A 13,481-nucleotide genomic window follows, 5' to 3' on the forward strand; every position below is an offset into this window, starting at 1 on the left:
AGCACAATATTTTTTTTTTTTTCCTAATGTGCGCGCGCCCACACACACTTGCATGCACACACGCACAAAAAAAGAAACCCAAAAAAAAAAGTTCGACTTGATACATACATCATCAATTGCCTCCCGTGCTGACCTTCGGCAGTGCCTCCCAGCCATGAGCGAATATACTCACCCACCGTCGGCCATGACGTCCATTACCTAGGCTCTCATCGAATACCGAAACTCCGTTTTATTCGCGTCCCTTGGTTCTAGAAGCAGTCCGGCGACAAGCACAAGTCGAGCGTCTCCATCATTTTATGTGGTCCCCGTACCCTGAAAAACTGAACTTTTTTTTTTTACCTCATCGGCCAGGGGTGACCCCGTCAGTGGCAGGTAAAAGGCGAAAAAGAAAAAAAAAGAAAATACAAAGATCCCCACCACATCTCATAGTGCCTGAGTGCCGAGTTGCGGACCAACCACAGAGTGGCCATTGTTGCAGTCTCTGGCAGGCGCCTCCCCACCAGCTCTCGCCAACCCCACTGCAAGTGCCTGCAAACAGAAATCGCTCTTGCCGTTTTGGTGCCAGGCGCCTCGGAGGCTTGGACATCTCTGCTGTGGGTCATGCTTGCCTCAGAAGTCATGGCTGCAACAGCGAGTGGTCTGTGCGGGCACTGACGTTTAGCGCGCTCCACTTCGGCAGCCATGACGGGGCTCTGGCCAATAGGATCTGGGGGGAAAGAAAAAAAAGTTCAAGCTCTCGTGCTTGCTGCCTCTTTTTTTTTTCTGGCCCGCCAACGCCAAAAAAAAATCGCCTGAGCTTTGTCCGGCTTCTTTGCTCGGTGCCCCCCCCCCATCAATCCCTCCCATCCGCTCGTAGACCGCAGACCGCCCCCCGACCTGCGCCCGAGACAATTCTGCCTCCCTCGGGATGTTTGGATACATTCATACAATCTCCTAAACACCATCCAAAACAAACAAGAATCGCCATCCCCGTGACCCTGTCGTCTGCTGCCTGTCCTGTGCGAGCAAGCCTGTAGTCGATCCATCTCTCACTGTCTCCTCTCTCTTTCTCTTTGCCACCGCTATTCACGTCTGCTTTGTTACGTCTTCCAAGCCAATTACACCGTGCCTTTAATACCCCAAATAATACCACGCATTCGACATCGCCGCTATACACATATACACACCATGCCTTACAACACGCGCCGCAAATCGCTTTCTCTGCCCAGCTTGGGTATTCACATCCCCGTCACGCATGCCTCGCGCGCTGCCTCATCGAAAAGTGCCTCCCGCGCCGCTTCATCCTCAGCCTCAGCGACGCCGGCGTCCACGAGTGCCTCGCGCTCGGAATCTCCAGAAGCACCACCCAACAAGCGACTCAAGAGGTCCCATGCCGCAGATTCCATGGCCATTGAGAATACCCCGCCTCCGTCGCCTACCCGTGCCATCAGCGAGGAGATGACGGATGCCGACGCAACAAAGGATATTGATCTCGAGAGCATCAAGGACGACATTGTCGAGGCTGTTGTGGTCCAGCTGCAGTCAACAGGCAACCGCCCGCATCTGATCAAGGAGCTGGCGACTGTCCTTACCCAGTCGCTTACATCTGTACAGCAGTAAGTGTTTATCTCCCTCTTCTCTCTTGAGCGAACCATGTTGACGTTGCCATGATAGATCTGCGAACCCGTGCGCCATCATCTCGTCCCGCCTCGCCTCATACATGAAGCGGACTTGCTGGTCTGCCTCAGCTCCCTGCCCGTTGGGTAAAGAGCTCGAGACAGTACACCCACGACGCACCTATTATTTCCTCACCACTCAGCCTAGGCAGCCGCTCCCAGACTTCAACGCAAGTCTCCAGGCTGCCTCTCTCACCCCTTCAGTCTCCCTTACGGAGGATTCTGGTTCAGAAGACATCGAGGCAAGACGACGGGAACTCAGCCCCTCTCCCGAGGTGGACCTTTCCGCCACCGAGTTTGATAACGCCGATGACGATGTTGCGATGCCCATGACCCCCATCGGATCGTTTTCATCACAGCGGAGTAGACTTGTCCTCGGACCCCGCAACAACTCCCCTCCTCTCGAGAAGGATGAGCGCGAGTTTACACAGACTGCAGATGGCCTGCAGAAGCGCAAACTTAACGCCGAAGCCCCTCAGCCTGAAACTGCTGAGCGCCACAGTGTTTCCATGATGGATTTCTATCGGGACGACGCGTGGTTTGCCGATAGCCGCCCCAGCGCAGCCACCATATTTCTGGCTAGCCCCTCCATCAAGCCGAGCATTTCCGCTGGTCGGAAAGAAGACGATACCGAAGCTTGGTTAAGATTAAACAAACTATTCGAATGGGGCAAGGGCGCCGAGAGCATCGAGATAGACGAACTTGATTGTTTGCTAGACGATTGTTGATTTCTTTTTTTTTTTCTTTACTATTAATGTTATCATTGGGATGGCGCAAGGAGCCGGGAATACTCAAGGGAAAAGGAGCTGGCGTTGGATGGCTTTGTATTTGTAGCATATGATGTGGGCATGTGTTGAGAGAGATACTCCCCTGTAGATATACTAGATGTTTCTGACTATATTTCGGGGATGATGAGATGAGATGACAACCAACCAAAAAGGGGCCACGCCAGGAGTGCTTGTGAAAGGGGCGCTGAAAGAAGATGGTGAAAAAAAAAGGTGTACATACAAAAGAGCATACCACTCATTTATAAAAAGAAAGATCCGCTTATTTTCCTAACGCTCGGTCGTCGCAAGAATAGTATTTGTTGAGACGTTGAATGATGTAGTGTCGGGTTTGGTGAGTTGACAAGCCTACTCGCTGCGGGCGACCGCCATTATGCGTGCGTTGCTGTGAATCGTTGAAAGCATCATGCCGTCTTCTCCTTGGTTGCCATTTTCAGTTCGACCCAAACCAGGGTTCCCATCTGTGTGATGTTTGGTCGCTCGATTTTAACCACCTCCAGGCCAGGCGTTGCGCTCACTGCATCTTCGACAATGGCTTCGATATCCCTATTCCACCAGCACCCATACTTTGCAAAGTGTTTCCCTGCATTCTTATCCAGCAACCCATTCACCAGGCCATAATAGCCCTTACCGTGTTCCAGCAGGATTATGCGGCCGGTACCAGGTCGGACAACGGTAGCGAGGTTAGACAGCACGGCGACGGGGTCGGAGACGGAGCAGAGGCCAAAGGTCTGGATGATGGTATCGTATTTCTCGGTATGAGTAGGAGGGGGTAGCGGGTGGTGTGCATCCGAATTGACGAGGCGGACGTGGCCATCCAAGAAGGAGAGCTGGCCGCCTGTATGGTCGGCCATGGACGAGGCTTTAACGATGGGCGCAGAGGCGGCCATAGGCGGGACGGACTTGGCGAGTCTCTGCCGCGACACATCGAGCATGTCGACGGATATGTCAAGTCCTGTGAAGGATGTGATGCCCTGGGGAATCTTTGGCGGGGGGATGTTACCTGTCCTGGCGGCCTCGACTGCAGTACTCAGGGGCTCCCAATTGTAGTACTCGAGGTTTCGGCCAGAGCCCATGGCGAGCTCGAGGACGGTGCCCTTTGCGTGGACGGCAAGCTTCTTGCGTAGCTTCGTGATGCCCATCCACCACTCGGGGAGGTTGAGCTCCTTGTCGAACTGCTCGGCGTTGTCGCCGCTCAGGGCGGGGGGCCGGCCGGTAGGCGTGGCATGTTCGCAGGGGGCAGAAGAGGAGCAAGGGGAAGATTTAATGGTTGCGACTGTTGTGCCGAGGATGTAGAAGCCTAGAAACCCAGCAAGGATAGAAGCGCCGGTTAGGGGGAGCCAGGCACGGCGCCATATGTCGAGGAGAGTGTCTGCTTTGGGGCCATGTGAAGGAGGAGGAGGAGGTGGTGGTGAGGAAGAGATATTGGGTTTTTGTGTGCTATTATAAGCTTTTTGGGTCAGTCAAGCTTCATTAAGATAGATACAAGAAGAGTAAACAGGGAGAGACAAACGGTTTATATGATCTCGTAACGCGGGACGATGGAGTGGGAGAGGAAGGTTTGGCTGGAGGAGTTTTCACAGCTTGGCGCACAGAAGAGCTTGCAAGGCGGCATTGCAAGGGTGAAAAGCCCACCACGGCCGTGGCAAGGCGGCGTGTTGGGACGTTCATCGAGGGAGCATATTCGAGGCGTGGCCGGCACAAGAAAAGTTTTCTGGGTTTTGCCCACAGGTGGTGAGGACGATGTCGAGGTTATCTATCATGTGCGTTGAGGGCATTGACCCGTTCCGCTGCAGAAAGACGCCCGGCGAGAGCAGCAGTGCAAATAGCAAATACAGTGTGCATGGGGGGTGCAAGTGGGGCCAACCCTCGCTATCAAGGTGCCGAGATCGCCAAACTGTGCGAGATTCACTACTGGCTGGCTGGCTCGGCTCGTCACGTCACGTCATCATTCACAGCTCAGCTCAGGGGGGGATGACAAGCGGGTGATGCGGAGTGCCTTCGTTTCTACCTGAGAGCCTGTCTTTGTATCGGTCACAAGTCGCAGCAATGGCGGGCCACGGCGATCTACAGGAGATGCTGCGCATGCTGACGGCGCGCAAAGCATCCATGATGGCGGCAATGGGTTACATCAGATCGCTGCAATCCAAGAATCTCAAAAGGCGAGAGGCCGCCGCCGTGAACGCTGGCGATAAGGGACTAACATGAGACAACAGCATCGAGCAGATTGCTGAGGCGCCTTCATCCACTATTGAAGAGGCCATCGGCGACGCGAAGCTTGCCAAGAGCTTTCACACGGCGTGCAAGTCGCACGGCAAGAAGAGCAATAAGCGTGCGGCTGAGGAGCCCGCGTCAGCCGACAGGAAGAAGCCCAAGCTTGAGATGCACAAACGGGACCTGGACTACAACTCCATGACGCCGGAAGAGCTCGAAGGGTCGTTGACGCTCCCTCTGTGTGAGGACGAGGAGCTGATCAAGGAGACCACGCTGGTTACCAACAGAGCCCCGTTGGTGCTTGCGTTTGCGGTGGAACTGCTACGATTCACGATGCCCGAGCAGCCTCCCAGTAGTCGTCTAAGTCTAGCTCAGGCCGTGGTGAGTGCAAACTCGAGATCCAAAGCTATAAGCATAGGCATCGAAAAGGCACCGGTGGGTGGAGAGACGCCAGTACCAACCGGCCAACCCAAGGTTTCGGTTCTAGGACGAGAAATCCCCGTTTTAAAGAGAGGTGGCTATACATGGACCGACGAGAAGCAACAATCTTCGTCATCTGCAGACGCAGCAAGCTCGTCATCATCAACAATAACGTCAACAGCGTCTGACAGTATCTGGGCAACGAGCAGCAAGCTTACTTCAAAGGGATCTGTATTCGTCGCGCATGCAGCTCCAATAACGTCGCCATCCATGCGCTCAGGTCTTATGAAGATCTTGTTCAACAAATATCCTGATCTAGAGAAGACGGCAGACCACGTTGCGTGGGCGATTCGTACCAGTTTTGGCGGCTCATCCCTCGTACAAGAGGCTTCGTTTGATGATGGCGAAGCGGGCTGCGGCAAGTTCATGCTAGAACTCTTGCGTGAATCAAACATCACAAACACAACCGTTGTGCTCGCTCGATGGTACGGCGGAGTCTTGTTGGGACCTGATCGATGGCGACTTATGCGGGAATGCCTCAACGATGCGCTTTCGGCTCAGCGGCGGACATCGTCGTTTTCTGGCGAGGCGCTCTGGGGGCTTGACGCAGAGGATAAGAAGCCAGCCGTATCAACAATCGGCATGGCCATTCACCGTCCTGAGGGCGCAAGAAATTATCTTTTACGGAGTTTTGTCTCGGCCGGTGGTGACGGCGGTGGGAGTAAGAAGACTGCAGCCGCGCTGAATGACGAGAAGCAAGAGAATCTGGGGAGGTTGTTGGGAGCTCTTCGACTGCTCTTTGCGAGTTGGGCTGGAGTTTTGGGACGAGCTGAGCTGGATCGAAGAGCGTGGAGCTGGTATGTGGCCGTTCGCCCAGACATAGAGGCGGGCCCGTCTGGGTGGGGAGAGAAGGGGAAGTTGAAACTATCCAAAATATTGGATTTGAGGCGAAAGGAACCTTTGGGAGCAAAGTGATTGGCAACTTGGTGGTTTCGGTTAGCGGGCATGATGTTTTTTTCACGACGACCTACCCAGTATCTACCTAGTAGCTTGGGCGATGTACTATATACACTAGCTTTATTATGGAAGTTTCCTGTCAGGTAATGGATATCAATTGATTAAATTTCTTTATCACGATTTTTAGGAGGGCTCTCAATTACCATGATACCCAGGCATCGAGCTACGATCACATGTAATTGATAGAAAAGGGGAAGAGAAGCATTACTTCGACACCTCTACCTCTTATAAGATTTAATAAGTATCCTAGTACTGATATTTCAATAGGGAGAGTAGACAACTCCTTTATTTTAAAATATTTGGGAATATATGTCTGTTATTGGAGATCTCGCAACATCTTGGACCATCCATAACCAACTTCCAAGCCACATGGCTCTCCTTGTCCCTGTGGCGGGGCATTTACGCCAATCCCAACCCAGCTAGCCGCCGTCTCCTTTGTAAGGCAAAGCCCCAAGTAACAATGCAGGTGTTGTCAAACCAAAGTAAACACAACAAACAAATCCATCAACATCGGCACTCGAGCTGCCCCTGGCAGATGCTTACTAACTAAACCAAGCAGGAGTCATCACACACTCGAGAAGCCAAAACCAAACCTCGCCGGCTCTTGTTTCACCTATAGGCTCGGATCTGACCGCGTTTGTGCTCCCCGCGCCAGAACCGCGAATTGTTGACCCCTCGCCCCAGCGACCAGACGAACCGTGTTTTTTTTCTCCCACCAACGCCGCGTTCCTTGTGTGCACAGCAACGGTAGACGACGACGAGGGACAAAAGACAAAACCTTGCTGCTTGTTCTTGTCTTCTCTCTACACAGCCGAATCCAATCCACTAGTTGACTGATTCTGCAACCTGCCGCCGCCATGGAGAACTATCAGAAGCTGGAGAAGGTCGGAGAGGGTACGTTGCTGCTGTGAATTACTTACCCCCAATGACATGCCGCAGTCATCTGCATTGCTTTTGGTTTTCTGATATCATGTCTTCATCCCCTTGCTCTTCCTTTTTACCTGTCAATGCCCCTATTCTATCCTATCCTATCCTCTCGTGCTAATGCATCGACACCCTCACAGGTACCTACGGTGTGGTCTACAAGGCACGAGACCTTGCCAATGCCGGACGCATTGTTGCCCTGAAGAAGATCCGACTCGAGGCCGAAGACGAGGGCGTCCCCAGCACGGCCATCCGCGAAATTTCTCTCCTCAAGGAGATGCGAGACCCCCACATTCTTCGACTTCTCAACATCGTCCACTCCGATGGCCACAAGCTGTATCTGGTTTTCGAGTTCCTCGACCTGGATCTGAAAAGATATATGGAGGCCCTCCCTGTCAGTGATGGTGGCCGAGGCAAGGCTCTCCCCGAGGGCTCATCCCTTCGCCTACAGCAGCTTGGACTCGGCGATGCTGTCATTCGCAAGTTCATGATGCATCTGTGCAATGGCATCAAGTACTGCCACTCTCACCGTGTCCTGCACCGAGATCTCAAGCCCCAGAACCTTCTCATTGACAAGGAGGGAAATTTGAAACTTGCAGATTTCGGTCTGGCGCGAGCATTCGGTGTTCCCCTGAGAACCTACACGCACGAGGTTGTTACTCTCTGGTATCGAGCTCCCGAGATTCTCCTTGGTGGAAGGCAGTACTCTACCGGCGTGGATATGTGGTCGATTGGATGCATCTTTGCTGAGATGTGTACTCGCAAGCCTCTTTTCCCAGGTGACTCGGAAATTGACGAAATCTTCCGCATTTTCCGGTAAGAAAGATACTCCCCTAGCAATGGTTTAACAGGCCTCTTGTTTGCGCAATTCGTCGTTCGTCTGGCTAACTGGTATCTACCATGTCCTAGTGCCCTCGGAACCCCTACCGAAGACCTGTGGCCCGGCGTCACATCCTACCCCGATTTCAAGGCTTCTTTCCCCAAGTGGCAGAGAGATTACTCACAGGCGCTCTGCCCCAACCTCGACGATAAGGGCTTGGATCTACTCGAGATGATGCTTGTCTACGACCCTGCAGGGCGAATTTCTGCCAAGCAAGCTTGCAACCACCCCTACTTTGAGGACTACGTTCCCACTCCTGGGCCAGCGACAACAACGCCAGCAGCAGCCCCGACAGCAGCCCGCGGTGCCAGCTACTTCCACTAGATGGGCGGAGTGGCTCCGTACATGTGACGCTCTATCTTACAAAAGCAAAGGCTCTTGAGATGGTGGCGTGGACAGCTGATATGGTTTCCCACTTTTGTTGGTTTTCAGGATACTTGCATCATCATCAAAAGGCCACTATATCTTAAGGGGGCCAAGGGGGAAACGAAAAGCAATGACGTGAATGGCATTGTTATGATGGCTCATCTCAAGACGGCAGAATTTGTCGCTCAGAGAGTCGAGTCCTTTTTGCTGGGTTACGCATTTGCGAGCACACCGACATCTGGTTGCCCTGCCTAGTATTTACGGTCAGACGCCGGAACAAGGATAGGCAATGCAAAGGGGGTTAGAGACGGATGACGTGGTTGATGCGCGCAGCTCGACGTACTGCTGGAACTGTTGAGGCGAATAACCGCACCACACGTGTCTACGGAACGGGGGAATATGAGCACGAGACTGGCTCCTTTTTAGCAGACTAATGTTTTTTTATGTTTTCATGTACAGCATATGCAAGGGACAATGCAAGGTTTTTCTGGGAGGAATGGGTAACAATCGGCATGAGGGTAATAGTAGATGATATGAATGATGGGAAATGAACTTGAGAAAATTACTCTATGCGGGAGCTTGGACGGTTGTGTGAAATCTGTGTGATTGATGATGTCTGTTTGATGACGGATTTGCCATGTGAAACACGCCCATATGCTGTACTGACCAATTGATGGACCTGGGGCGATCCAAGGGATTGTATTTGCAATGATGACAGAGTTGGTCTCAACAGGCGCCACGTTTCATGATTTGATTGACTCTTTGTACAAGGATGACGTGTCTTGTCGGCTTGTTTCGAGACGTCGGATATGTTCTTCAAGTCCCTTGGAGTTGGTGTAGTATTTTGTCGTCACACTTTTGCAAAGCAGTCCTCCGGAATTATAGTAGGATAAATGGCGAAGCATGTGTAAACTAATTAGACATGTTTGGATTGAGGCCAGGGATGTTTATACCGCCAGTTAATCTACGCGTGGAATAATGTCGATATATCTACGGCTGATTCTGCTATAGGAGATGGTTCTACGTCTTTGAGATGAGAGAAGAGACAAGTTGTTTCGGGATGTAAAGCAAACTTCTTGTTGTATTGCGTTTGAACTTTGTTGTTCGGGCCTTTTTGCGCATGTGTTTTGAGTTTGGCCATGAACCTGGATAAGCGGCCATGCTTTCTGTGTTTCTGCCAGTAGTATGGCGTGAATCTCCAAGGTTTAATTTGATCGGTTGTTGCGGATTGAATTAAGTTATGGATTGATTCTGCATTTTGAACTAAAGGCTGGGGCATAGCATTTTATTGAACCAGCTGTTACAGTATTGTTGAACTTCTCATTTTGATATTAAATTTAACCTCTGTAAAGCAAACTTCTGGCATAGTTTTATGCGAATTTTGAGTTGATAGTCTAGGGGTGATGGATATCATGTATATTTGAGGTCAAATAGCCGTTTAGTGGCATTGAATGAGGTTTTGTATACTCGGATAGGTGGTTTTCTGTCAATATTATGGTGTATAGCAAGTACATGAGCAAGTCAAATTTAAAGATATTACAAAATAGGAAGATAGATTTGCCAATGTATCAGATGAGCAGTACCGTAGCGTTCAATCCCATCGGCACTTTTGATTCTTGGTCAACATTGATGACTTGATTACTTGTTTCACGTCTTTGGTAAGAGCATTTGCCAGCATAGGCCAGTTTGTCTTGACAGCGTTTTGTATCCACACAACTTCGCACATGCATTCCCCCAGCCTGTAGAAGAGTCGAGAACAAGGTAATACAGGCAAGCCCACGTTTCAGAATCATATTCTCCCGTCTCCTTGTAAGATACAGTTACATGCAAGGCTGGGAACGAGAAACGCCGCGCCGCGATTGGCCGGTTAGACGCAAAACGCAGTAAGCGCCCACGCTAAAGCAAAATCCCTTGTATTTCCCGAGAGGTGGTGAGATTCTCTACTATCAAACTTACCCAACGCCGGCTGTGATAGCCGCCCGGCGATGAAATTTCAAGGATCGACCCGAGAGATGCAATGCAACGGTCGAAACGCGGTTGATGAAACACGGAAGAGAGAAGCGCCGGTGGTTTGTGGACCTTGTAGCTGCGCCGCGTTGATGCAGTCAGAATGGTACTTGGGACTAATTACGTGGAGTGGCTGGTCGTGGCTATTGGCCTTTGTTGGGCTGGGGAGTTCTTTTTACATCGGCGGCTGAGGAATATTCCGGGATTTTGGGAGGATTCGCGAGGATCATCTCACATGATACAGTATAGTTAAAATTAAGGACAGCTTTGGTTGAGGTTTTGGTAACTGCAGCCATTATTTCCATTTTGGAGTTTTGGGGCTGTGTTACTTGGACGCTTGACGGACCACTGCCGAGGGGCAAGGAATGACATGTGCATGAATCGGAGTAACTCTAGGTGTGTAGCAAGATAGAATAGTAGGGCTTGAAAAAAAAAACAGGAAGATGAAAAGAATGCATTGCAGTCGGCTTAGATTGCCTAACGCGGCCTGAAAGAGCTGATGAGTGAGACATGCATAGGGGCTGAGAAGGCTGGCTTGTCCTTGGGACCGTGTGGTATTCGGTGATGATGCGCTAATCTGTTCGTGGGGTTTTACAAAGTGACACGAGCTATGCGAATTCCTCCGGGCAAAAGGGCGAGAGACTGTGTGAGTGAGAGAGAGTGAGGGAGAGAGAGGCATGTGAATGCGGCCATGACATGAGTTGTGGTGGATGGACCGGGGATGCCCGACTATGAGGATGCTAGAATGGCGATGCTGCCTCGTGAAGGTTGACCGAAGACAAGACGAAAGTGAGACATTGGGGCTTTGATGTCGGCGAATAGGAAGCGCAAGCCTGGACAAGAGAGAGAGGAGAGGAAGAGAGGAAGAGGGAGGGCGGAGATGCAGCACAAGAGAGATGGGGTATCGCCTTGCCTTGCATTGCATTAGATTGCATGAGATGAAGATATTTCCGTGCCCAAACAACGGGGTGATAATTATATCGCAGCGACGGTACCCAATAGACGGCATCTCGACTTCACGTACAACAAGCACAAGCACAAGCAGACCCCCTCTCGATGCGACAGTGGAGATGCACATGACTGAGCGCATTACAGGTTGGTTGGAGCAGAGGCTGCGATGCGTTTTACCCCAACATGCCAGAGCCTCTTAGCATGTGCCATACATACCCAACCGTGGGTGTGGCAGACGCTATACTACATCATACTACATCTCATATACACGCTTGGAAAAGCCTGTGATGGCATGTACGGCATCCCTAAAAAAGTCCTCATCCTGTGACCCAGGAGCCACTTCGTCATCGGGTCGGTAAACGACTCGTGCAAGAGGGCAAAAGGAGCCCTGTTCGAGACTCGCATCACTTGATGGTGAAGTTCGTGATGGGGGTTTCATTTTGGAGAGGGGGATGGGGATGGGGGTTGCATTGTGTATCTTTTGCTTGTTTTGGCTGGGCTATTGCTACTGCTACTACTATTGCCACTATGGCAGTTATGTGAAGGAGGTTTAATAACTCCCGTCTGCTTATTGGCAGGCTTGTGCACATGTGAATATCCCATCTTTGCAGCCGTGGTTATGGCCTTGCATCTACGAGTACCTTATTCCATCTCACCTGTGCAGGTTAGCCAATGCGAAGCCCCGTGGTATTACTCACGCATGTACGGATACAGTAGTTTACCGTACCATGACGACAAAGCTGCCGCTGGCATTACCGCTACCAACAAGGGCTCAGGTCTGATTTTCCCTGGCTCGCCCGTGACTCAGAAAAAAAGCCCACAGTCAAGGCGAGGGTATTCGTCTGCAAAAGTTGGGCTGTGCAAGCTACCAGAAAAAAACTGCCTACCCTATTGCCTAGGTATCCATATCCCAGCTATCTTGATTCCATGACTCTCCCTGAAGCGAAGGCGAAGATTGCGTGGTCCCTGGGCGGGCGTGTGTCAGCCACACTCAACAAAGTCTGTCAGCCACAGCTCGACATGGAACACGGGAACACGGTTACTAAGGTAAGGCGCAACGCAACGCCCTCGAGGTACCTTAGGTGGGTACGTACCAGACAGGTATACTCCGTACATTGTCGTGGCATCGCGTTGGGCGCAATCGAGTGGCGCCAAGAGGGAACAAGGTGCGCCATCTTGTTTCAGGCCGCACGAGCCAATCATGATGTATTGCCGAGGGGGGCAGCAGGTGAGATCTGGCTGAGGGAGGGTTTGATTGATTGATTGCTTGATTGATTGACTGCTTGATTGCTCTGGGGGGGTACGGCGAGTACAAGATCGTAAAGTACCTGTACCAGTACCTGTACCTGTACAGCTCCGCTACGAGTCCAGTTAAATGCCCGCCTGTTTCTGCTGTGCTCGTACACGCATCAAACAAAGGGCAGGGAAACAATTCACCAGCTACTAAATGAATTTGTCTCAATTTGTCCAAGGACGAAAAGGAAAAATGTTGCCCAACCCAGCATTTGCTTTGCTTACAGTATTAGGTGCATGAAGAAAATCGGGAAAAGGGCATCCAAAGGTCCCTCTTTTTTTTTTCTCCCCGAACACGATACCTACAGAACAGTGGCGGTGAAAGAAGAAAAGAAGCAGCAGATGGAAACGTTCGCATCATGCACAGCGTTGACAACTAAGCCTGCGGTATTATTCTCATCCATGCCCTGCTGCTGCTATATCGGGCGGGCATGCATTTCGGCAACATGCTCCGTGCTACAGTACGAGCACAGCACAATATGGAGCCCAGTCCAGTCCATGTCAATGTCGTGTCTCGTACATTGTCGGCACCATGGCTTTTGTGTCTACCACCCAATTCCTGCGTACTTGTACTACTTGCTGTGTTTGTAGTAAAAAGGAGTCGGAGATGGTGGCCACCCGCCTGTCACATGTGTGGAGGCGACCACTCTGGGCATCGTCTTCCCTGAGAAAGGGAGAGCCAATGGATCAGTCGATTCCAGGTGCATCTCGTATATCCCGCCCTGTGTACGAGATATGACTGGCCTGGCAGCCCTCAGCTCTGCTTACCGTAGCACTCTAGTATGATTGGTAGGTAGTTGGTGTCAATTAGGCTGTTCGTTGTTTTGTCTTCGTCCATCCAATTGATACGGCACATACAACATCACATCAATCATAGCCCAAACAATGGGCGACTTTGCATCTTCAGCGGTCAAGGATCATGCCGCTCACGGGCCCGACGACGGCCCTCTTCCCTTGCCAACCCCACGC

At 51.4% G+C, this 13,481-nt stretch overlaps 4 protein-coding genes across 4 annotated transcripts; 3 read left to right on the top strand and 1 right to left on the bottom strand.

Annotated features, from left to right (window-relative positions):
• Nucleotides 1–833: 833 nt before the first annotated feature.
• TRIVIDRAFT_212621 (uncharacterized protein) lies at nt 834–2,383 on the top strand (the record flags this gene model as incomplete). The annotated part of the gene is made up of 2 exons (XM_014102436.1): nt 834–1,595; nt 1,654–2,383. The coding sequence occupies 2 exons, from the start codon at nt 1,168–1,170 to the stop codon at nt 2,381–2,383; spliced, it is 1,158 nt and encodes a 385-aa protein (XP_013957911.1).
• Nucleotides 2,384–2,844: 461 nt separating this feature from the next.
• On the bottom strand, nt 2,845–4,111 carry TRIVIDRAFT_37147 (uncharacterized protein; the record flags this gene model as incomplete). The annotated part of the gene is made up of 2 exons (XM_014102437.1): nt 2,845–3,890; nt 3,940–4,111. 2 exons carry the CDS (start codon nt 4,109–4,111, stop codon nt 2,845–2,847), a joined length of 1,218 nt encoding a protein of 405 aa, XP_013957912.1.
• Nucleotides 4,112–4,385: 274 nt separating this feature from the next.
• On the top strand, nt 4,386–6,210 carry TRIVIDRAFT_111090 (uncharacterized protein; the record flags this gene model as incomplete). The annotated part of the gene is made up of 2 exons (XM_014102438.1): nt 4,386–4,602; nt 4,657–6,210. 2 exons carry the CDS (start codon nt 4,490–4,492, stop codon nt 6,047–6,049), a joined length of 1,506 nt encoding a protein of 501 aa, XP_013957913.1.
• A 738-nt stretch (nt 6,211–6,948) lies between these two features.
• CDK1 (uncharacterized protein) lies at nt 6,949–8,219 on the top strand (the record flags this gene model as incomplete). Its single annotated transcript, XM_014102439.1, has 3 exons — nt 6,949–6,985; nt 7,156–7,831; nt 7,925–8,219. 3 exons carry the CDS (start codon nt 6,949–6,951, stop codon nt 8,217–8,219), a joined length of 1,008 nt encoding a protein of 335 aa, XP_013957914.1.
• Nucleotides 8,220–13,481: the final 5,262 nt, after the last annotated feature.

Source organism: Trichoderma virens (genome assembly GCF_000170995.1).
Source record: "Trichoderma virens Gv29-8 chromosome Unknown TRIVIscaffold_5, whole genome shotgun sequence".
NCBI lineage: Eukaryota > Fungi > Ascomycota > Sordariomycetes > Hypocreales > Hypocreaceae > Trichoderma > Trichoderma virens.